Here is a 27,124-nt window from a genome sequence, read left to right on the forward strand (position 1 = left end):
CAAACACAACGTTTCTACAATACTTCACTAATAGTTATCTTACTCACAATTATATAACAAACACAACGTTTCTACAATACTTCACTAATAGTTATCTTAGTCACAATTATATAACAAACACAACGTTTCTACAATACTTCACTAATAGTTATCTATTAAACCTGTTATATTCTCTATCACGTAAGTTGAATTTTTAGTTTTAATTATATATAGTAGCCTACTTGGGATCTAAAGTTTTTATATTCTCTTTATAAAAAGAATCCTTTTCTTAAGGTTCACCATTTTCGGGTGTTGATTTGGTCCTTGAATTATGTAAATAGTCTTCAGGTATACTAGACCTGTACGAAAATTGCACAATTCCTTCAAATATACCTCTCGGAATTAATTTTTTATTTATTTCGTTTACAAGCTAACCTTCATTCTGAAATTTGGGGTATCCGAATGGTCTTTTTCATACAGTCTCTGACACCCAGACATCTCTAGTCTAAGCAGTGCGTGGACGATGTTTGACTTACATTATAACCGATTGGTGTAGCCATAGAACTGTAATATTATAGTTCTATGGTGTAGCAGATCAATTCCCGTTTCTCAGACCATGGTATGATTGACACCCGAAAATGGCGTAGCATAGACTTTAGACCAAAGAGTTTTTAATAAAATGTCGGCTGAAAAGGAAACTTTCCGAGAGGTCTGATTTTGTTCAGAAATGTGTCTAGTGATGTCCTGTTATTCTGACGGAATTTTATATCTCATAATTTTTTTTTAACAGAAGTCGGTAGACTGTCAACTGCTATGCAAGTAAATCAATGTGCTATTCAGTTATTAACTATATAATTTTATGTATATTACATATATTACACAGAACATACTTGAATGGGCTAATAGAAGTCTATAAAACGGCACCCACGCGCAAGCACAGAATAACATACGATTGACTGGTCATATTCCGAGTCTAACATCTAAATTGCTGAAATAGTTTTACATGCACGTTGCATTGTTATTTTTATGATGTTACATTGTTTATGCAAAATCGTGACGACTACTAACATATGGGTTTTCAACTAGTTGACTTAATTCAACTATATGTAGTTATATATTTTAGAGAATGGCTGCTACAGTAATTTTAAAGAATAGACATTCTCTCCAGGGTTTAAACTTAAACAATCTTATTAAAAATATACGTGATGGAAAACTTCTACCAGTGGAAGAGATGGCAAGCTTTCAAGAGGGTAAGAGCTTGGCTGATTTGTCTATCCAGGTAATTAGATTTATATTAGTTTTTTACCGTCCCATCATTGTGGTTCTAGAATAGCTGTTACTTATTGTCCTTAAAACATCAACTCATAATATTACTAACAGTCTTACATTATCTCGGGTTCATAAAAAATTCAACCTATGAAACAGTTCATTTGAAACAGACGAAACTGTCTTATTGAAATCTGACTGAATTATGGTTTCTAGGTACAATTAAATGGAGAGATGTGTGTTTTATTATCAAAACCCCGAACCCTTAAAATTTAAATATTGTGTGAAATGACAGTTAGAAAAGGAAATTTAAAAACAGTTTGTAGCAGACCTTACCCTAAGTTTTCACCATCTCCAATCAAAACTCCTAACCTCTCCCAGTCCCCTACTACTTACCCCCCACCCCCACTTATTTTGTTTTGGCGTTATTCATCCTAGATATCTTTTTGTAGGAACTTACAACTGCTTTCTCTGACAACTTGCTATCTGAGGAAACATTAGAAGATGTTTTGAAGAAGTCGGGACGTCCTGTTAATCTGTATAATTGTAGACTAGCAATACATGAAGCAATATGTTTCGCTAACGAGTTTGGTCAGCCGGTATGTTTGTTTTTGTTAATATGGAAATGTCTAAATTCGTGACATACATGTAGATTATAATCAGGACATTTAGAAGTAGATGTAATATTAGAATTGTTATTATGTGAATTAAAACGTTGCTCAAATTAAAGGAAGGAGTAGTATATCTATAATAGTGTTTTATGTATAATGCATGGTTTCTGTCGGGATTATTTGTCATAATGCCCGCGGGTTCGGGAGCAAAATTATACATTTGATATTTTATTGTGACTATCAGTTTACCATTGATACTATATATTTTCATTATCAAGTAAACTCTTCTTCAAAACACGAAGAATCGAGAATGATTTGACAATGGCTACAGAAAATTCGCTAAAGAGAGAGATTGTTTTGAAACAGGTGCAACTCCCTCGTTCATAGAATATGTGGAATGTAACAAATAAACAAAGTAGATATCATTAGCTATGTGGACGCTCTTGCAGGGGATCTGAGTGGACAAATCCAATGCCAGAATGGTTAAATACCAATATTTGAGTTAGTTTGAGACAGGATCTTATAATTACATGATTAAATAATTACTGTTTTATTTATTACAGATTAATTTGAAAATATCAACCAGAACATCTTTATTTATTGCCGTAAAGATTAATAATCCCTTGACTGTAAATAATTTGATACAGAGTGGTGTATGTGATATTAACTTACAGGACCATAGAGGTTATACAGCGTTACATTTAGCGACAAGGGATGGTAATGTAGACATTGTAAAGTGTTTGATAGAGTATGATACCTGTAATATCAACTTACAGGACATTCACCGAGATACACCATTACATATAGCGGTAAAGGAGGGTTATGTAGACATTGTAAAGTGTTTGATACATTGTAGTACCTGTGATGTTAAAATACAGAACAGGTACGGTAAAACACCATTACATGCAGCTGTCAGCAGCAGTAAAATAGACATTGTAAGATGTTTAATTGAAAGCAGTGATACCAATATAAAAAATCAGGAGGGGCATTCACAGTTTTCCACTAAGTCTGGTCTACGAACTCTTTATAAAATAGCACAACGTCAGAATGTGGAATTGTTTCATGTTTTAATCCAACATAATGTTGATGTTTTAACTAATCATGTTGATAATCACCTTCAATTAGTTAAATATATTCTGAGTGAAAATGATTTTCAATCTCTATGTTTTTTTATTCAGAATGGTCTCTATATTAATTCTTTAACATCATCAGGTGAAAATATAGTCCATCTTTTAGCTAAATTTTTTCATATGGATTATTTATATATAGATTTTAGTTTTTTGTTTGATTATGAATTAGATTTTAATCTTATAAATAATGACGGTAATTCACCGTTAATGGTGGCCTCACTTTTGAATAATTTTCAATTTGTAGCTACTTTAGCCTGTGACGTCAATAGACAAAACAATCAGGGTCATACAGCACTTCACCTTAGTGTCATCGGATTTACTTTGATAAAAGAAAAATTAAATATGATGAATGTCAATTCAGTAGTGAAAGAGTTATGTTCCCGTGAATACTATCCCAGATATCTTGCATGTATTGATAGTTTACTCAATCTTGGTGCAGACGTCAATATACAAGATAAAGGTGGGAAAACAGTTTTAATGTTGGCTTGTATGAAAAATGATAGAAAATTGTTAGAAACACTATTAATACATGGAGCTGATGTGAATATTGTAGATAACCATGGTCGATCTGCTCTACAATACATAGATTTAACAAACAATGTTTATGATTTAACATGTTTTAATTTACTTCTATCTCATGGTTGTAAACAATCTTTAAATCAGCCATGTCTAAATGGTAACACTATTATTCAAAATGTACTCCGATTCCCATCATTATGGCAAATTGATCAAACAGTCCATTTTATCAAATTTCTTGTTAATAAAAATGTCAACCTGCAACTTTTAACCTCCGCTGATGGAGAAATCTCCTATGGTCAGTTATCTCTGGAGGAATTTTCTTCACAATCTAGGCATGAATTAAGGCAAATCTTGTATTTAAGTGGTGGCTCATTTAAACAAATTACACAAATATTACATTTTGAAGTTGAGGAATCTAAAGCATCATTGTCGGAAACTTTAAGAGAAAAACCGAGCGAAAAGTTCATTCATTTCGCCAACAATCTGAACCTTAAAGAAATTTGTAGAAGAGTTATCAGACAAAATACAAGTCGAGCAATTCATGACCTCATTTCAGAACTTAATTCTATGGTTGGAAAACCATTAACTAGATTTATTCTATTTAAAGATAAAGATTCTAAACGATTTTCACTGCCTGATCAGTTCGAGTCTTTTAATGATATTAGATATTGGTTTCAAGATTTAATTGATGATGATTATGGTGATGCTTATGATTTCTATGATTTAAATAAGGAGAATGATGATTATGAGAATGATTATTTGGTGTTTAATGATTATAAATATCTAAATGAGGTGTCTGCAGGTTTAAAATACTATTATTCAGATTCAGATTCAGATTCAGATTACGTAGATCTAGGTTCATATTTAGATGCAGATTAAGGCCTAGATCTGGGTTTAGATTCAGATTAGATTCGGATTAAGATTCTTATGCTATTTTAGATTCAGATTCTAATATCATTGAGTGTTATAGTCGAAATCCGGGTTTGATAAATCAATTACTTCGGTTACTAGTTTCCATTCTGCTCTAATTAAGATTTCAAGAATCCGATTGGCTAATCCGATTGGCTAATCCGATTGTCAAATCAAATTTAATAATTTACCTATTAAATGACTGGAACACTGAAATTATCCCAAATAACAATTTGTGAAACAGGAACTATGTTCTAGAAAAAAACATGAATAGTCATGACTGTTTATAATCTGTCATATCATTCATATTGTACATTGTAGACCTTTTTTTTATTTTTTTTATTGATTTTACTGATCTGTTATTTTAAAAAAAATGATTGGGGCTTATTTGTAAGGGCTGATTCATCTGGGCTTTATAGATTTAGACCACCGATCTACAAATGATGCCACAATGTAACAACTATAGGATAGTGATAGTAATACATAATTATCTACTAACACTAGGTATTCTATTCCATTATACATCATAGTTATCATTACATCCTATCGTTACATGTTTGTATATATTTATGCTTTGCTTCCAGTGGAATCTTGTCGAAACGTTGTATTTAAGAAATAAAGTGATTGTTATCCATTATATACTTATTTATTGAACATGTATTGTATATAATAAACATGTTATAATAACAGTATTTATTACACAGTGTTATTAACTCACTGAACATGTATTGTATATAATAAACATGTTATAATAACAGTATTTATTACACAGTGTTATTAACTCACTGAACATGTATTGTATATAATAAACATGTTATAATAACAGTATTTATTACACAGTGTTATTAACTCACTGAACATGTATTGTATATGATAATCATGTTATAATAACAGTATTTATTACACAGTGTTATTAACTCACTGAACATGTATTGTATATGATAATCATGTTATAATAACAGTATTTATTACACAGTGTTATTAACTCACTGAACATGTATTGTATATGATAAACATATTATAATAACAGTATTAATTACACAGTGTTATTAACTCACTGAACATGTATTGTATATAATAAACATGTTATAATAACAGTGTTTATTACACAGTGTTATTAACTCATTGAACATGTATTGTATATAATAAACATGTTATAATAACAGTGTTTATTACACAATGTTATTAACTCACTGAACATGTATTGTATATGATAAACATGTTATAATAACAGTATTTATTACACAGTGTTATTAACTCACTGAACATGTATTGTATATGATAATCATGTTATAATAACAGTATTTATTACACAGTGTTATTCACTCACTGAACATGTATTGTATATAATAAACGTGTTATAATAACAGTATTTATTACACAGTGTTATTAACTCACTGAACATGTATTATATATGATAATCATGTTATAATAACAGTATTTATTACACAGTGTTATTAACTCACTGAACATGTATTGTATATGATAAACATGTTATAATAACAGTATTTATTACTCAGTGTTATTAACTCACTGAACATGTATTGTATATGATAAACATGTTATAATAACAGTATTTATTACACAGTGTTATTAACTCACTGAACATGTATTGTATATGATAAACATGTTATAATAACAGTATTAATTATACAGTGTTATTAACTCACTGAACATGTATTGTATATAATAAACATGTTATAATAACAGTATTGATTATACAGTGTTATTAACTCACTGAACATGTATTGTATATGATAAACATGTTATAATAACAGTATTTATTATACAGTGTTATTAACTCACTGAACATGTATTGTATATAATAAACATATTATAATAACAGTATTTATTACTCTACTTACTGAACATGTATTGTATATAATAATCATGTTATAATAACAGTATTTATTACACAGTGTTATTAACTCACTGAACATGTATTGTATATAATAAACATGTTATAATAACAGTATTTATTACACAGTGTTATTAACTCACTGAACATGTATTGTATATGATAAACATGTTATAATAACAGTATTAAACGCCAATGATTTTCAGCTCAGACCCACATAAAGCAAAAGCCATTTCCGCTAAATGATGCACACATCGTAATTTCCGTTATAGACCTTGTCAACAAGACTTTCGAATTTCTAGTTTGAGGTATATTTAAAAGGATTATACGAATCTATAACTTCTGAAGATTGCATAAATATATCAAATATTCAATGTCCAAATAAATATCGTTTGTTGCCCTTCAAGCAAAAAAAGTAAGGGCAAGGGCAAGTTTGTTCAATCAAAGATAGGGACTGCCATCTGTTTACATGTTAAAACACGAAATTCGACCTTCTATAATTTTTTCCAGAAATCTCGTAGAAAACTTCCCAACATGTCGCGCAAACGCTTGGCCACTACTTAGTTTCTGATCAAAAATTCAATATATCATGACCATCAAATTCTTGAGCTAGCCAAACTGAAAGTAGACCACTACATTTTATCAACAACCGTTTGGCACTGTACATAAAACGACTATTTTTAGAATTATTCTTCCGTCTGTTAATCTCTCGTCATATCATAAAATCTGAGTCATGCAAAAACCCCAAAAGGGAGAGAGAAAGAGGACTTCTAAAAATAGCAAGAACTACATACAATCATTTGCATAAAATGTCCATAGCAGATTACAGATATCAAGTCTGTAGTTATTTCCCTTTGATAAAGAAACAATAAAGGCAAATTTTGGGACACAAAGTCATTAAATTGATTAACAGAAGAGGGGTTTCAGAGTACAAGAGGACATGTCAACAAAATTTCCCGACAAAGGAGCCCCAAATCACTCAAGTCCATAGTCCCTTGATCTACAGTGTCTCTATATACTTGGAAATCTTCCAAGAACATGGACATAAGCCTACCTTCACAAGTATTTTAACGTTCAAACGTGAAAGCGCAAGTGGTTTTTGTGTAGAGTTCCATACGAGCTAGATGCCAAGGAGTCTTTCTAGTATAAATCCCTTTATAAGTCGACCCGGTAGATTTATTCAAGGTGGAGAAATTCGTGCCAGTTCGCCATATTTGACTAGGAATTTCACTTTCTATTTCTATATATATGTTATATCTATACATGACATGAGTCGTCATTTTAACTTTTAAATTTGGAAACTGGACACACATAGATTTGAAGGCTAAAATTTCGACGGTGAGTTGAGCTAAAAGAAATCACGTCAAACGGATGTCCAAAATAAAACAACAATTTCACTAGAAACTTTATTACAACTGTGATATGAATAACCTGTTTTTCACAAACCCTTTTCGACCATAAAATACATAAACAGACAAAACTTGTAATTTTTTATCAACTAGAAACTATGAACTATTTCTAATAACAACAAAGACTAATGAAGACCAGTTACAATGGTTGCATCGTCTCGACTCACAATCCTGAATTTACTAGCCACCGTGGTGTAGTTGGCACTGAATAAAGTACAAGTAAAATGGTGAGATATTGTCAAACATTCTGTGTTATCTTTACATTTCTTTATACATTCGGAAAGAGTCGTTACCAAATTTGGATTTGTGTACAGGATCGGTTTTGGATAGAAAACACAGTTTCCGACAATTTGTAGAGTAAAACCACACTTGGTATCGTCAGTACACAACTCATGACAATTGGCTGGAAAACCACCATATGTAAAAAATTCAACATAAGTTTCATTCGTTATCTCACCTGAAAAAATAATCGTGCTTCTATGGAGTACAAGATAGTTGAAACAGTTACACAGCATCAAACTTTGTTTAATACCTTGACTGCAATAGCCAACTTTCTTGTCTCACAGAATGCAGTGGTTTGATTGGATTGTACGCAAGCGAATGAAGTCAATCAGAGCTGAGACCTCGACAGAAACACTGTAAACATTATGGCTCATTATTAACCGACCTTTTATTAGGACTCTGATTAGCTGTAATTCGCGAACGAAATAGCTTCAATTACAAAATTCCGTAAACTTGATTTACAAACAGGGGTGGCTATTGCAGTCAAGGTATAAGACGAAGTACGTTATGGCTTAACATTATGAAGCAGATGGTTGCTTAGTTGCTATAACGTAACCATTATTACAGACTATAAAAGATTCAGAATGAGTTTTCTATACTTTCGATGTCACATACAGCGTCTATCTGAATCATTTCTCCCGACTGATTTCTGTAGTTCAAGAAAAACTTAATATGTCATTAGATTTACAATAGTGACACCATGCTTCTTTTTAAACACGAATACCTTATGTTTTAGAATAAAAATTCAAACTCGACTGTAATCACCCATAGAGTCAATCTCCGTATTTGTATCCCCTGTCTCCGAAGGTTGGCGACACCACCAATTCCTTTATAAATACGATTACTTTAAGTTTAGGCACACCACATACTATTGGATAAGATTCAGCTATACGTTTGTCTTTACAACTACACTGTTACACAACAAAAAATTGATCACATACTTTGACAAGCTATCTGTTCTGTCCAAGTACCATTTTCACCACACTTCAGAGTACCAGTTCCACCATTCCTGGTGTAGCCAGCTTTACAGTTATAACTAAAATCTTCACCAAATATTCTTGATTCTGTTACATCATCAGAGTTAGTGATATTCACACCTTGTGGACACTCTACAGCTGGTAATAAAATAAATTTATAAGATAATGACTTGAGATTTTGTTAAAATGGGTTAAAATTTTTCATATACGGACAAGATCAAGGGTTTTCAACCTTTATCTTTCCAATACCCCTTTCAGCATCCTTAATCGATCGCATTACCTCCCTTATCCCTATAAAGTCTTACAATTTCGCAATTTTAAAAACTGTTACCTTGACAATCTTGTTGTTCTGTCCACATATCATTTTCACCACACCTCAGAATACCCGTCTTACCATTCTTAGTGTAGCCAACAGAACAGTTAAAACTAAAATCTTCACTAAATATTCTAGATTCTGTTACATCATCAGAGTTAGTGATATTCACACCTTGTGGACACTCTACAGCTAATAGAAAAATAAATTTATGAGATAATGACTTGAGATTTTGATATGGAGTACATTTTTTCAACCTTTTTCTTTCCAATACCCCTTTCAGAATTCTCAATCGATCGCATTACCTCCCTTATCTCCATAGATTTAAGTTAAAAACTGTTACCTTGACAAGCTTGTTGTTCTGTCCAAGTACCATTTACACCACACCTCAGAGTACCAACTCCACCATTCTTAGTGTAGCCAGTTTTACAGTCATAACTAAAATCTTCACCAAATATTCTTGATTCTGTTACATCACCAGAGTTAGTGATTTTCACACCTTGTGGACACTCTACAGCTAATACTAAAATACATTTAAGAGACAATGACTTGGGATTTTGAGCTAACAGCTAACAGTGAAACAAAAATATCATTAGATATCTATTTCATTTTAATTCGTATAAGAAATACTTTTCTACTTCAATTCAATATTATTTATAAATTAGATACCAATGTAGACTTTACTTCCGAACGAAATACCCTGTCCGCAAAATCTACAATGTATAGAGCCTGTGTGGAAACTGATTCTTACCTTGACAAGCTGGTTCCAAAATCCAGACTCCGTTTTTACAAGTTGTTTGAACTTGTGATACATATCCTCTTTTGCACTTGAATCGTTTATTGTCTTCACAGCTATCTCTTGGAATCCACATCGTATTTATTGGTAGATTATACTTATCACAATTTACAACAAAATAATATAGATGTATAAAATTATATTTATTCTTCATCTATCTTACAAACATAGTGATAGGACAAACTTGTAATTTTAAATTCAGCTAAATCCTAGTGTGTAGTGGGGATATGGGTAAGGTTAAACGCGCAAGATATTTGAGATTAAAAAAGTTAAAAAAAATACAAAAGAAAAATTTTTCCCCCAAATATCCACTATAGTTACTCAATTTTGAAGCTGTTGCTGCTACACTTACTTAATTTTTCCCAAAACGTTTTCGCCATGTAGGGGTAACGTTTAGGACTCGCCACTGGTAATGTTCCGACCCACAGCAAGACCACCATCAACATCAAATTAGCATTGACCATCATATTGATTCGATAATCGAGTTTTATGATCAGTGAAAATTGTGTGAGTTTATATAGAAACAGAGAAGGCGTGGTATGATTCACTACATCGATTGAGAAACAGAGAACATGTTGTGTAGATATGTGTAATGAATTTCATCCTGGTATATTTCCTGTCATTTGGTGGTAACGTTTAAACGTTTTGAAATCATGTTGTTCTTACATGGCACGTAGCTAAGAAATCTTTTGAACAATAATGCTAACAGATCGTATTCAGTACGATTTACAGCTGGGTCAACTGGAATAATGCTAACATATGACTTATTCAGCACTATTTTACAGCCAGGTCGACTGAAATAATGATGAAAGATGATTTATTCAGTACTATTTTACAGCTGGGTGAACTGGAGTAATGATAACAGATGACTTATTCAGTACGATCTACAGCTGGGTGAACTGGAATAATGATAACAGATGACTTATTCAGTACTATTTTACAGCTGGGTGAACTGGAGTAATGCTAACAGATGACTTATTCAGTACGATTTAAAGCTGGGTCGACTGGAATAATGATAAAAGATGACTTATTCAGTACTATTTACCGTTCTGATAACCAAATAAAAAATGGATCACCAATATAGATGAGAGAAGGCGTCTGCCACCCATCACAGATGAGCTTAAAATGATTTTAAATTTTTCTTTAATTAGGCATCATAGCTTTAACATGTTTCTACATGTAAATTGCTAATACAATTTCAGATTTGTAATCGAAATGCTTCTCATTGATCATTAAAAGACTATCGTAGCGTTTTTAAAGAGTTATCTCCCATGTACTAGGTCATTTCTTTTGGGAAAAAAACTATCGGAGGGCAACCGGTTGTTTTTGTTTAAGAAGTATTATATAAGATAAAAACTGAAGAAACAAAGAGTATTTAGGCTTTTGAAATGAAATAGGGTTTTGCTGTTGTGTATTTACATGTATTTGGGCTTATGAAATGAAATAGAGTTTTACTGTTCTGTTTTTACATGTATTTGGGCTTATGAAATGAAATAGAGTTTTACTGTTCTGTATTTACATGTATTTGAGCTAATGAAATGAAATAGAGTTTTACTGTTCTGTATGTACATGTATTTGAGCTAATGAAATGAAATAGAGTTTTATAGTTATTTATTTACATGTATATGGGTTGATGAAATGAAATAGAGTTTTACTGTTCTGTGTTTACATGTATTTTGGGATTATCAAATGTTAAACCTTCTATACCCTTTCTAAAAATTTGGCTGAAAACTCCAATATGAAAGCCTGGTCACAACTTCTTGTTTCATCAACAATTCAATATATCAATACTATATTATAATATAGTTAAAATAGATAAATAACACCGTTAAAGATAGTTAATATTTAGTTTGAATTACAACACGTTGGCAGTAAATATAAACTGAACCCATATCGTCGAAACTGTCTTAGCTAGGACCGATCCTAGGGACTTGTGACAGGTATTAAGACATTACAAATTGATGATACTTCCTATTCCCCAAACGATCCTTCAGGTTTCACAACTTAACCATTTTGTTTTAACTTAGGACAGGCCACTCTTCACCTTACATAACCCTAAAGAACTCACTAAATGAAAAAAAAAGCTTCAAGAAGAAATTGGCGCGGCGACAGGGAAAAAATTCATACTCAACAGGAATGAAACAAAGACAGCAGTATATAGTCTGAAATCTCTCTTGCCCTCGACAACAATACAATTTATCTTTCAGCAGTAACGACGGGGGGAAATATTGTTCATTGTAGCTGTTTGTGTAGTCCAAAACATCTGTCTCTATTCCAGCCTCTGATAGCTTAAAAGTGGGGGATGCTGTAGGATTGGTAATAGATGTTGTTAGACTGGTAGATGGCGATGGTGCCGGACTGCTGACAGGGAATGTTATAGGGTTGGTAGTAGATGTTGTTGGACTCGTAGATAGAGATGACTGGTATGAGTCAAAACATAAAAGTTGTGTGTTACAGTGTAATGGACTTCTGAAGGTTCTTACTAAATATGGATTACTTTTTCATACCGCAAATAACTTGAGACATTATATGAATAATTGGAAATATACAAGTAGGTCCGACAAGTGTTTCTACATGTGAATGACTGGTCGGTTTTGTAACCGGAGTGCTACTCAACGTCTGGAACGAGTTATCTCCCATACACTATGTCTTTTTAACAAAACTATCGGAGGGCAACCGGTTATCATGGCTTAGTAGTGTAATATAAGATGAAGAGTTTTACTGTTCTGTATTTACATGTATTTGAGCTAATGAAATGAAATAGAGTTTTACTGTTCTGTATTTACATGTATTTGAGCTAATGAAATGAATTAGACTTTTACTGTTCTGTATTTACATGTATTTGGGCTAATGAAATGAAATAGAGTTTTACTGTTCTGTATTTACATGTATTTGAGCTAATGAAATGAAATAGAGTTTTACTGTTCTGTATTTACATGTATTTGAGCTAATGAAATGAAATAGAGTTTTACTGTTCTGTATTTACATGTATTTGAGCTAATGAAATGAAATAGAGTTTTACTGTTCTGTATTTACATGTATTTGAGCTAATGAAATGAAATAGAGTTTTACTGTTCTGTATTTACATGTATTTGAGCTAATGAAATGAAATAGAGTTTTACTGTTCTGTATTTACATGTATTTGAGCTAATGAAATGAAATAGAGTTTTACTGTTCTGTATTTACACGTATTTGGGCTAATGAAATAAAATAGAGTTTTACTGTTCTGTATTTACATGTATTTGAGCTAATGAAATGAAATAGAGTTTTACTGTTCTGTATATTCATGTATTTGAGCTAATGAAATGAAATAGAGTTTTACTGTTCTGTATTTACATGTATTTGAGCTAATGAAATGAAATAGAGTTTTACTGTTCTGTATTTACATGTATTTGAGCTAATGAAATGAAATAGAGTTTTACTGTTCTGTATTAACACGTATTTGGGCTAATGAAATAAAATAGAGTTTTACTGTTCTGTATTTACATGTATTTGAGCTAATGAAATGAAATAGTGTTTTACTGTTCTGTATTTACATGTATTTGAGCTAATGAAATGACTTTGTTGACGTCATACGTCACGTTAAAATAACGTTATAGATGAATTACTTTCACACCTTTTAGAAATTTCTCTAGATATCTTATAAAAGATTGTCTACAGACCTTATATTCATAGAAGATTACTTTCACACATATGATTAGAAGACAAAGTAGTTTGCATTACATACAGATAAGGTTGAATTTCTTTAACTTAATTATTATTAATTATTGTTATTTTATCAATAACCTGCGCTCTCATTCAAGGCCATGCCTTCATTTATATTATTTAGTTTATATACATATATATATCCAAAAGTAGAAATAGAAATATAAACAGTTGTACAGGAAACGACTATTTTCATTCTTCATCTTAATCTAATAATATTTATCAATAATCCTAATTTCTGACGTCAAAATACAAATCTGGGCCACAATTGAAGCACTAAAACTAAAAAAGGATAAAGGGTGGCAAAAGATTTAAGAAAAGTTATTTGATGACAAGAGAATATCTTTAGCTTTGTGGAAACAAAATAAAAACGCAAAATCAAACTAATTTAACTAATCTTCAAGGCTGAAAAGTATATAATAGCCATCTGAGATTTATTATCGTTTACCTCTAAACTGAAATAAAATAAAAATCTCGCTAATTTAACTTCAAGATTGAAAAGTAAATATTTTGTTTTAGACATTGTGTCAAGATTTATATTTTGACATCTGAATCGAGATTTGTTTAAACCAGATTAAAATAATCCAGATTAAATTGTTCACATTGGTTTATCCTGATTATATACACTGTAGTAGGGGCTCTCAATTCTACTTATTTTGCCTGGACCTACTCATAGAGGCCAACAACTATACCTAGTCTGTGATATCAGCATCCACTGGAAGCGAACGTTAACTCGTCATCTACCAACAACTACCTAGTTTGCGATAACAGCATTCGCTGGAAGCGAACGTTAACTCGTCATCTACCAACAACTACCTAGTCTGTGATATCACCATCCACTGGAGGCGAACGTTAACTTGTCATCTACCAACAACTACCTAGTCTGTGATATCAGCATCCGCTGGAAGCGAACGTTAGCTTGTCATCTACCAACAACTACCTAGTCTGTGATATCAGCATCCGCTGGAAGCGAACGTTAACTTGTCATCTACCAACAACTATCCAGTTTGCGATATCGGCATCCACTGGAAGCGAACCTTAACTTGTCATCTACCAACAACTACCTAGTCTGTGATATCACCATCCACTGGAGGCGAACGTTAACTTGTCATCTACCAACAACTACCTTGTCTGTGATATTAGCATTTGCTGGAAGCGAACGTTAACTTGTCATCTACCAGCAACTACCTTGTCTGTGATATCAGCATCCACTGGAAGCGAACCTTAACTTGTCATCTACCAACAACTACCTAGTCTGTGATATCACCATCCACTGGAGGCGAACGTTAACTTGTCATCTACCAACAACTACCTTGTCTGTGATATTAGCATTTGCTGGAAGCGAACGTTAACTTGTCATCTACCAGCAACTACCTAGTCTGTGATATCACCATCCACTGGAGGCGAACGTTAACTTGTCATCTACCAACAACTACCTTGTCTGTGATATTAGCATTTGCTGGAAGCGAACGTTAACTTGTCATCTACCAGCAACTACCTTGTCTGTGATATTAGCATTTGCTGGAAGCGAACGTTAACTTGTCATCTACCAACAACTACCTTGTCTGTGATATTAGCATTTGCTGGAGGCGAACGTTAACTTGTCATCTACCAGCAACTACCTTGTCTGTGATATTAGCATTTGCTGGAAGCGAACGTTAACTTGTCATCTACCAGCAACTACCTAGTCTGTGATATTAGCATTTGCTGGAAGCGAACGTTAACTTGTCATCTACCAGCAACTACCTAGTCTGTGATATCAGCATCCGCTGGAAGCGAACGTTAACTTGTCATCTACCAACAACTACCTAGTTTGCGGTATCAGCATCCGCTGGAAGCGAACGTTAACTTGTCATCTACCAACAACTACCTTGTCTGTGATATTAGCATTTGCTGGAAGCGAACGTTAACTTGTCATCTACCAGCAACTACCTAGTCTGTGATATCAGCATCCGCTGGAAGCGAACGTTAACTTGTCATCTACCAACAACTACCTAGTTTGCGGTATCAGCATCCGCTGGAAGCGAACGTTAACTTGTCATCTACCACCACTCATAGACGTCATTGAACATAATTAAAACTAAAATAGTTCTACAGAAAAATAGAAGGCAAATAGAAATAAGTTTGAAATTTCGATAAAAAAATTGAAAAATAAACATCTAAATTCTTTTTATATTGAAAAAATATTATTTGAAATTCCACGAGTACATGATTTAAACATTGTCCCTGCTACACTTACTTGCTATTCTACATTCTTGAGAAGTGTTTAAATATTATTTAATTTTCTTTAGAAATGGCGAACTGGCTGCCTGAAAGTTAAAAAAAACTGGATAATCCTGGTGGCTCGAGGGTTAAATTGAATATAGACAATCTAATCTGTGGTCAACATTTCAATCTAGAAATTATCTCTCTATCCACAATCATTCTAAAACAATACCTTATTGATATCAACTGTTTTTCAAGGAATTAAAATCTACAATAGTTGATTATTAGAAGTCAGTTGAAAGAGATTTGTACAGAAGGGTAGATGATAAATTGTGTTAAAATATGTTAGACCAAATTAACACTTTATAACACTAGTATTGTGTTAACGTGTAGCCATATTGAAAAACTATTTCTTACAAACTGTGATCTTACTGACTGATATCAGACATCAAAGACCCATTTTCATGTCATATTTTGTTTTTATTTTGATGTATGGCTTATACCACCAAAATACACGTTAATCTACCCCAGTGCTTCTTTTAAGCACCTATTTCGCATGACTATGGTTTGTACTCGAAAACAACACCAAATTTCAATATTTTTTATATATATCATATACTAATACAGCGAGTTTCAACTGTAAAAATAGATTTCAGTGCATTGATTATAGAGGGTAGGTTTTCAACCACAGGGACATGTCCCAAGGTGAGGACGTTTGATGTGTCACAGCCAGTCACAGTTTGTGAAAAATAAAAACTTTCCAACTACAATATATATAACATCTCATATGATGACTACACTATACACAGTCTAAATTAACATTATTTAGGAGTACTCAGAGAATTATTACTATCAAACTATACGAGAAGGTGCCTGGTATCCAATCATAAATACGCTTTCGATGTTTGGGGACACCATTTTCATGCTCATTCGATTTGGGGACATATACAAAACAGGTTGAAAACCCCTGTTATAGAGTGACATAAGATATTATAGTCGAAAATGTCCTTGCATAATAATTTCTGCAGATAGAAGTCAGTAGAAAGTGTTTGGTATAAACTAATTAAATTTCGTACTGAAATCAACGTGTATGTCGTCTCTGCTAGTATTGCTATAGAAGAGTATCTATATTAGCGTAATTTATTTTTAATTTCAGTTATTCAGATAACATGTACCAATACCATGAAACAAAATCAGATAGAACACTAGTACGGTGTTAAATTAACACTAATTATAGTAAAACAATGGTAGTAAGTGTTGATGAATAACACTAAGTGTTAAGTGTTAAACACTGAGTATTTCTGATTGAACACCGAGAGAAGGTTGTAGTGTATCACACATTTCGGTTCGCGTCTCATAAACTATCCAGGATAACCAATATTTTAACAGAAAACAATGGTCTCTTTGAGAAATTTATGAGGATTTTAATTCATGATAATTAATACTAATTGTTATTGTCATAGAGTTCAGTGGTAATAAAGGAACAAATATGGGAACAATCAAATGGAATTAAGTTTTACGCCCTGTACCAATCTGCAGCTTATAGGAATTATATATCCTAGATTTCTGTACCCTTTTATATTTTAATTTCACCAAAATAAAGGATAAACAAACAGTTCACTGTCATTTAGGCACAAATATTCCAAGCACAAGACACTAATGTCCCCGACATACTCGAAAGGCGTTCTTGCTGCGCTGTTACTACAATGGAAGCGATGGAAAATTGGACATGTTCAAAACAAACAAACAAAGTTTGACGATCTGTTCTGCAGGAAAATCACGTTAGAACGCAATATGGTTGAATATCTTTCGGTTAGAGGTTGGCTGGTTTTTATTTAGTAAATTTGTGGGAACTTTTTGACGTTTGACAGTGACAAATACATTTTATGTCCCTGTAAGATTGAAAATAGTCGCAGTCCTGTGTGACAGGGATATAAGACACACTTCTTCTCGGCACTCGGTTAGTTAGGCACAGTGATTTAGGCATACCTCTAATAAAGCATATATTCACTTGGGAATATACTTTTTAGGTACACTAGTATTCGGCACAATGTCAATAATGAATGCAAAGAGCCAGTGGAGGGGGGATACCCTTTAAAGTCACAAGAATGAAAAAGGAAAAAAGCCGGTGATCCAAGTCACATAATGAAGGCAGATAGCCTTTGAAGAACATAAATTGAACGTATGCCTTGACTTAAAGCGAGCATTTTATGCAATATATATATATATTAAATAGGTGTGTCTAATTGGCATTCTTACCAATATTAGTGTACCCAACATGAGTGTGCCTAATTCAAGGTGTGCCTAAAATAGTTGTGCCTAAATGGATCAACAGCCAAGATGTACGGAAGATTTGGTCTGTGATCAGCAGATGAAATTTTGACGGGGTTTGGAATTCCCACACGGGAGAACATGCGGAATATTTATGTACATGAATTCTAGTCTGTTTTATGTCACTGTCGTAGAAAAAAGTTTCTGTGTTATCTTAGGTTGTCGAAGTTTTGAGAGAGTATATTTGTCAATGTTAAATTATTCTATCTGTACAGTATAGGCATTCATTGTATAACTCTAGAAATTGTAAGAAATCCATCAAAATTAAAGCATATTTATTCAAGAAATCTTTAAAGCAACAAAACATTCTCTACCTGATCTAAATTACAGAAAGGAAAGATCAATCAAATTCAGATAGAACACTAGAACGGTGTTAAATTAACACTAATTATAGTAAAACAATGGTAGTAAGTGTTGATGATGTTACATATCCTCATATTTGACTGCACTTTGATTGCCCTCTATAAATTCAGATTTTTAAGTGGTCACACGTTCATCTGATTGCATTTTATCAAAAGTCATTCATCCTTTTATCATATTTTAAGTTAAAGTTGGAGTAAATTTCACCCAAATAAATCGTCAGCCTTGAATATTGGTTTCATGAAAAGTATCTGCAGCTAAGATGTTTATAATTTGATATAGATTATGCTCTGTAGAATTGGACGAGATTGAATTTTGCACACTTTGATCTGATGCCTCGGTCCAAGAAAAATAGCTTTCTGAGTAATTTAGCATGACTCAGGTTAGAAATAGACACCATATAATATATAACTGGTATATATTTAATCTTTTTATTAAAAGTATTTAGCTTTTTTTTTTTTTAATCCTTACATGAAACTAAAACAAATTTGTACAAGAAATCTTCCAAATACAAACCAAACTGTATTTTATAGACTGGAAAAATCAATCAAATTCAGATAGAATAATAGCACGGTGTTAAATTAACACTAATTATAGTAAAACAATGGTAGTAAGTGTTGATGAATAACACTAAGTGTTAAGTGTTAAACACTGAGTATTTCTGATTGAACACCGAGAGAAGGCGGTGTATAACACATTTCGGTCCACGTCTCATAAACTATCCAGGATAACCAATATTTTAACAGAAAACAATGGTCTCTTTGAGAAATTTATGAGGATTTTAATTCATGATAATTAATACTAATTGTTATTGTCATAGAGTTCAGTGGTACTGCAAGAACAAGTAAGGAAACAATCAAATGAAATGGGATGTTAAGTTCTATACCGTGTTGTGCTTTATTATTCGTTTCGCAAAACATTAACAGACACAGGGCAACGCCCCCCCCCCCTTTCGAATGAATCGAATGCCCCCCCCCCTCTCCCCCGGAAAAAATAGCTGACCTATATCGTTGCTGTACCTAACCAGATTGAGATTCAAAATGCAGCAACTCTATGGAAGTGCATACACGCAAATCTCACATGGGACTGGAATCATAGAATTGATTTGCTGAATTCTGACACATTTTTTCGGGGGTACAATTGGGTGTACAAACCATATTTCTAGGGGGGGGGGGTCTTGAACAGAACATAGAGTATTTAACTAGTTTGGAAATTTGAATATGGTTGTTTAAAACTACTGGAGATTCCGAAAATAATAATTTTAAACGGCAATTTTAAAGATTAGAAATATTTCTTACTCTGTCAATTATTTTTTCTGATATCAATTGATTTACAAAACATTCTGTCTGCAACAGGTATTTTCGGAACATGATCTCTCACCTCTTTTTTATCAGTACATACGTGTTCCAAGACTCACGAACTTTGTTCAGATCAGTTAAACTTGATTAATCTAAATGATGAATATACCCATCAAAACAATTAAAAAATATTTAGTTAAGATTTGAACGACATTTATTTGTAATTTGTCTGAAAATAGGTAAGTTACAAATTTCTTTAAGTTCAATTTCGGTGCCGAGCGGCAAAGATCAAAGATATGATTTTTTGGTAACTTTAGTTGTGTTTCACAATTTTATTGGGGTGTTATTAAACGCTTCGGCTAATTTACCTGAAACTTAAAACGCCAATAATGTATCATAAATTTGTTAAACCGAACTTGTCAATAACCGATAACGACCAATCATCTGTGGTCATTGGCCAAAATGGGTGGAGTTATAAAGATGCATTTGACCAATCATTCGTCATGAAGTGGTCATGGATCATTACGCAACTCTTACAACCGACCTCACGTCCATTGCGCAAGTCAAGCGAAAAAACGTACAAAATGAAGAAAATTTGAAAATGAAATCAGAACTTTATGGTATCTTATCAAGGATTAGTTGATTTGTTGTGATTTTTACAATCAAATCTGTTTTCATGACAATTTAAGTGAATTTTGAGAGAATTTTCTACTCCATCCACCATCATGGATTCGTGTGTTTTAGTTCCGCGAGATTTTAGTTTAGTTTTAACTTTACATCCTGATCCTAGCAATATTCTAGAGATGTGTGTAGCTGTTTGGAGTAATTCTTATTTAAAACTTGGTCAATCATTTTATCCTGAAGATGGTGAAATTCATTATGAAAAACTCGAAATTTTCTCCACTTTGAAGTCAAATAATGTAAGTATATTCTGTTAGTCATACTTTTTTATATACATTAAACTAATATTTCTTGAATGTCAGGAATCCAATGGCAACTGAAAATAGCCAGTTAAAACTTTTTATTCAGAACTTAAGATTTTTATCTTAATTTTCCTCAAACAACTGGACACAATTATATGGATAACAATTAAGTTAATAAATAACTTGCCACGTTTCGACGAAAGTTCTTTCGTCTTTATCACGCACATCATTGCTTGATAAAGACGGAAGAATCTTCGTCGAAGGTCGCAAAATCGCAAAGTATTTTGTTAAAGTAATTGTTATCCAGTTGTTTATTGCTCAATCACTAAATGCCACTTCAGGAAGTTACCTCAGAAATTGCCAAACAATATAGAAACTAGAAAAGTATTTTTTGACATGAAAACAAATGATTGTTATGCCAGTGATATTGCAATAGTTTAACTGAGCTGTTATCTGGATTAAAGATCTCCACTTCTTGTCATACAATATTCAAACAGAGAATGTACAGAATCAGCAAGCATCCATCCTGTTTATATAACTTCCTTATAACGGTTGAAAAACTTGGCTTAGAAAGAAACTATAAAGATAGGGTAGAATATTTTATCTTCAATTATGAGACTAAAATATGCCTTTCCGTTCGTCCGATACATTCAATTAAATATTCCCGAGATATTCGTAAGGAAATTAGCAAAATATGATCAAATGTATGAAATTACGAGTTTTGGTCTCCTACGAACAATTCCCAGCATATTTGAACGGAAATTAGACCGAATAATGATCTGTAATATAGTTTAAACGTATTAAACGATTGTACATAACGTTATGAACTAGGGATATACGAAATACATTTTAAGATTCGTGACAAGTGTTTTATTACGCCATTATCTCTCTAACTACCTTCCTTACTCTCCTTTTCTACATCTTAATCAACTTTTTACTTTTATCAATGACACACTTCTCAATCTGACATCTCTATACAACCTTTTATAGACCCAGATTATTGTAATACGGATTACATTTAGGGAGGGGGTGCCCCGTTGCGGTGGGAGGTTTCCACGAATTTTTAAGAATTTAAATTTCCCTGTATTAGAATGTGTTCCCTAAAAAAGGAAATGCTGGGAACACACTTTTGAAATTGTTAGTCAGCTGAAATTTCATTTCAACATGAAAACTAAATCATTTTAACATAAAAACCTTATTTCTATTATGAAAAAAAAAGAACCAAAATTGAATTCGTTTAGAATACTGAAATAAAGTTGGCAAGTGACGGTAGAGACCCAGCTGAATTCGTTTAAACCTTGCAGGGCAATAGTTTTGAGCTGGTCCTGATTCAGTGTAAAACTAGGATGCCCATTTTGGATTAAAGAAATTGGATAAATTAGTTACATCACGTAACCAACTCAATAAAAGGAGATAGACGATAAGACACTTGAAGGAGATGTCAGTCCGAGATTGAAGAATAATAACATTACTAGCGATCTCCTGTAGTTACTATCTATATCCCATCTTGATTAATATTCTTATAATGAACTACTGTTAATACTGCCCCGTACCGTCAGCAAATATGGTTTGTATAGTATACATAACGCCACCTACCGTCAATAAGGTAAAGCAGTGACCCCCTACCAGCAATAAGCCACGGCATATGGCGGAAATAATGTTCTTGGGTATATATCGTAATCAAAATCCATTTATATTTACATATCTTTTAACTAATGTTACATCACTACAAAGGGCGCTACGGGGAGGGAGAAGTTAGTAATTCTGTCTTGTATTTCATGTCATTTAGAAGTTTACAGAAGGTCCACTATTGTTTTTATAACGTCTCCCTGTGGAGAATCATGCCACGTGATAAATGCGTCACTTTATTGGCATTTTTAGGTACAATATAGGTCTAAATGGGGCCATAATGAAATTAGGAAGCTTTCATTCGATCATTTGTAAATATATCACTCTTTGATTTGACATAATGTACATCATTAACAACAAATAGGTACTCGAGATTTCGATCTGCCAAAACAGGACAATGACCGTCTTGTGGTTTCATGTACTGATAATCCGACATGTAATGATGATAAGAAATCCTTCACAATACAACACCATCACTAAAAAAAAAAACTTTATTGTAGGATACCATCCTAAAACTACCTTGGGCACAACACAATTCTGTCAAAAAATAATTCTTGTCATGTATGAAAGGCACCAATACGATAATCCCACCCACCAACCCACAGACGAAATTCAAAAGCATAAAGGAATATCAATTTCAACCTCACAATTCTGAATTCTTTTCTTTCCAGATTCGTCGAAAGTTTGGTTGTTACGACGAGGTTTTGATGGTAGACGAACGTGAAGTCAGGCATTGTAACTGGATCCGGTTTGTAAAATCATCCAATAAACTAGAAGAAGTGAATATGGTGGGGATAAAAATTAAAGACGAAATTGTTTTTCAACTCGTCAAAGATGTTCGACCGAATGATGAAATTGTTGTTTATTTCCAAGATCTACCGGAAATGTCAGCAATCCAACCGGAAGCGGAAGCGGCTCAGCATCAGTTTGAGCAAGATGTCTACACAGATAAAGAAAATATTTCACCTGGTAAGAATTATCACTCTTTACTTTTTATTTTTATTCCCCTTTTCCAACCCCTTTCTCGAAACCTTCAAGAAGTCGAAATCGACAATAGGACAACGCAACAGAAATGAATTTTAGATCTGATGGATTTTGGATCATCCCAGTAATAACTTTAAAGTTTTCCTTCGTTTACCTCTTGTATTCGATATACTATGTTACTAACTCTAAACTGTATAATTTATTTCAGATTCCATGGAAACTTCATCTATCATATCATCTCCTTCACCTGTATCACGTGATGATGGTATTTCCTTAGTAACAGATATCGCTTCCGGTTCTGACGATTCTGGCCACCATTCGGTAAGGCTTTTCTATCCCCATTTAAAGAAATTCATCTGAGTTAATCTTGTCCGACGGCAGTTGGAGAAACTGATACCTCACTCGGATATTATAAAGCAGTTAATATGTGAAATAGTGGATTCACAGCCAGAGAAAAGCACAGGATACACCACAATCAAAGTCATATTGCATCAATGTCTAACAACTGAAGATGGTAATGCCTCAATTATTTATTATTTAGTTCTATTATCATAATAATGTAATTCCCTTCCAGGACATGAATCTATCTAAAACACCTTCTCCAACACCATTTACCATGACCCCAGAACATTCTATGATGTTACCTGTTAAACGAGCTCGAGAAAGAACATGGTTACCTTGTGAAATTTGCCAGAAGAAATTTGACAGACCATCTTTGTTAAAACGACACATGCGCACACACACTGGTAAGTGTACTACTAATACTTTTCAGAAATCCCATTTTCAGCATAATCAGATATAGTAGATAGACCAAATGATTAAGAATGTGTTATTAATTCCTTGTCGAATTGATTAGTATGCATCGGTGTTTAGATTTTCTTCTTTAATGCTATCACTTGAAAACCAGCTATGATTTTGTAGATTGATAATAGCGTTAATATATTTTTCTGAATCAATGTATTTAGTGTTGAAACCTTCTATTTATTATTCCAGGAGAGAAACCCCATGCCTGTGATGTTTGTGGTAAAGCTTTTTCAACTTCCAGTTCCTTAAACACTCATCGTCGTATCCATTCTGGAGAGAAACCACATCAATGCTCTGTTTGTGGTAAAAAATTTACTGCAAGTTCTAATTTATATTATCATCGTATGACCCATAAAAAGGTTCGTTTTTATTTTTTATTTACTTATTCGACATTAAATGCTCAGGCATAAAATGCTTAGTACCATAGCATTGTGCTCCCAGTCTTGTGTCTTAGTGGACATTATGTTCATAACATTTGTGTTATTTTGTCATGATGTTAATGTTGTTACCAATCATTGTAGTTTCAATTGTATTTAATATTAAATCTAAATCTTTCGTTTCTTTCTAGGAGAAGCCACATAAATGTACGATGTGTACCAAATCTTTCCCCACCCCTGGGGATTTAAAGAGTCACATGTATATACACAATGGATCGTGGCCATTTAAATGTGATATTTGTAATCGTGGTTTCAGTAAACAAACAAATTTAAAAAATCATATGTTACTTCATTCAGGTTAGTTGGTGTTTATTTTTCGAGGGAATTTGTTAAATGATTTTTTTTAAATAGAGAAGCGTTTGATGTGAATATCATTGCCAGCAAATATTACCCACCGTCCTGCAGCAGATCAAAACAAAATACATTATATATTTCAACAGAACACAATAATATGATATACACAACGTTTCAACAATTTGAATTGTCGCCATCAGGTGAACGAACCAGTTGATAGAAAATCTTTGAAACGTTGTGTGCAGTAAAGTCCAGTAGTAGTATATAAATAAAATATTAATGATGGAATTATATTATTTTTTTATATATTGTATCTCCAGTGATCTTTAATGATATGATATTTCTATTACAGGTGATAAACCACATCAATGTACAGTTTGTGAGAAAAGATTTGCTTTACAATGTAATTTAAAAACTCACATGAAAACACACGAAGGTAAGCTAAGTCTGATTTGTTTTGGGATTTTTGCATTTTGCATTATGACTATAGAGAGACCATTATAAACTGATCCAGTTATTTGATTTAAGATCGGTTCATACAGCTGAAATCTATTTGTGAATGTTTCACTAACGTTTTTTTGTTTGTTTCTATTTCAGAAGACACAAATCAAGCCTGTTCAAGATGTAACAAAATGGCGGCAACTAGTGATGGATTGTGTGTAAAATGTTGTGATGACGTCAGAGTAATGGCGGGAGATAGAGACCGGAAATCACCTTCAGATTTCAGTATTGCTAAATTAACAGAAAACCCCAACAAACGACAACGTCTGGATTCGGAATCTATTTATAGTAACGGATCTCCTTTTCAACCGTCCGCTAAGTCACAATTCCCGTATTTCTGCAGTACACCAATTGATACAAATTCAGTGAATTATACGTCATTTCCTCGTGTTCCATCTACGTCATCAGAACTCTACTCTAGTGTCGATCGTCAGTTCTACCCAACTCGAATGGTTCCCAGGAATTCTCCGTTTAATTACGGACCAGTTCCATCACTAGCAGGACCCTGGTCTAGTCCAATGATGCAGCGATATTAAGTGGAATGATTGTTACTTGTGTAATGTTACATTTAATAAGTAACAAGTCCAAATATCAATTCCAGATATGAAATCCAAGGACACGTTCTAAAATCGTTTCCCCTAGTCATAAAGAAAGTATACGTAAAATAAAAAAAAAATCCGTACAGACAAGACAAGTATGGTTAAATCGAAAGTAGAAGTTGGACCAAAGAGAAGTACCAGCAGGTGTTCGAAATGAGTAAGCCTGTTCTGCTCCGTGCGACGAAGATATGGCATCGTCAAACTCTGGGTTAAAAACTATAAGTTGACCAACTGCTGTACTCAGTCTATGATAACTCTGTAACGATGTTTTAGTAAATATTCGTGGGCAAGCGACTCTGACTAATTGTGCTATTATTTTTGTATTTTGTTTATTTTTTTTAATTTTGTTGTTTTAGTTTTTGAAATATTTTGTCTAACATAAATTACAGAGATAATATATACGTACTAACATCTTACTGATGTATTTTATTTTTTCTTTATTTATTTTGTTTTGTATTTTTTGATAAATAAATAAAATAACTTTTGTGAAAATGTTTTCGTCTTTAATGTAATATATATGCATAGTAAATGTAGAGATGCGGACAAAATACGTTTGCTTTTATTCCCCTTTTTCGTACAATATTAACTCGTTCTAAAAAATAATGGTGAGAGTTCATTTGGGATGACATAAAATGTCAAAAGCAAGTGTCAATAAAAGCCGAAAAGTCAATAATGGATCATTTAAGATTGCGCAGAATGACAAGCACAGATCAATTCCCGAGACTTGTGTAAGTGCCAACAGGGAGTTTACCTACAAGACGTCTTCAGAAAACATTTATTAAAACCCTTTCTATGTCTTCAACAACAGCATTTGATGACACATTCCACAAAACAAAGACTTTAAACGAAAAATAATCGAAAACACACCATATACAAATGCAACCTTTTCAAAAAATAATGAGGGGGTAGAGGCAGCTGAAAATTCTTCAAATTCCTCATTTTCTTGGATTCTTTTCGTGAGTTAATAATAATGGCGAAACGCTCGGTCGTCTGTTCTTGAACTCT

General features: G+C 32.9%; 3 protein-coding genes across 3 annotated transcripts; 2 read left to right on the forward strand and 1 right to left on the reverse strand.

Annotated features, from left to right (window-relative positions):
• Window positions 1-1,105: 1,105 nt before the first annotated feature.
• Window positions 1,106-4,384, forward strand: LOTGIDRAFT_172351 (hypothetical protein; the record flags this gene model as incomplete). Its single annotated transcript, XM_009049229.1, has 3 exons — window positions 1,106-1,258; window positions 1,698-1,844; window positions 3,035-4,384. The coding sequence occupies 3 exons, from the start codon at window positions 1,106-1,108 to the stop codon at window positions 4,382-4,384; spliced, it is 1,650 nt and encodes a 549-aa protein (XP_009047477.1).
• A 3,422-nt stretch (window positions 4,385-7,806) lies between these two features.
• On the reverse strand, window positions 7,807-10,125 carry LOTGIDRAFT_172352 (hypothetical protein; the record flags this gene model as incomplete). The annotated part of the gene is made up of 5 exons (XM_009049230.1): window positions 7,807-8,138; window positions 8,905-9,078; window positions 9,272-9,439; window positions 9,597-9,776; window positions 10,005-10,125. 5 exons carry the CDS (start codon window positions 10,123-10,125, stop codon window positions 7,807-7,809), a joined length of 975 nt encoding a protein of 324 aa, XP_009047478.1.
• A 13,996-nt stretch (window positions 10,126-24,121) lies between these two features.
• On the forward strand, window positions 24,122-25,523 carry LOTGIDRAFT_139049 (hypothetical protein; the record flags this gene model as incomplete). The annotated part of the gene is made up of 4 exons (XM_009049231.1): window positions 24,122-24,230; window positions 24,478-24,647; window positions 24,857-25,022; window positions 25,372-25,523. 4 exons carry the CDS (start codon window positions 24,122-24,124, stop codon window positions 25,521-25,523), a joined length of 597 nt encoding a protein of 198 aa, XP_009047479.1.
• Between the last annotated feature and the right edge of the window lie 1,601 nt (window positions 25,524-27,124).

This window comes from Lottia gigantea (assembly GCF_000327385.1).
Source record: "Lottia gigantea unplaced genomic scaffold LOTGIsca_132, whole genome shotgun sequence".
NCBI classification, from domain to species: Eukaryota; Metazoa; Mollusca; class Gastropoda; family Lottiidae; genus Lottia; species Lottia gigantea.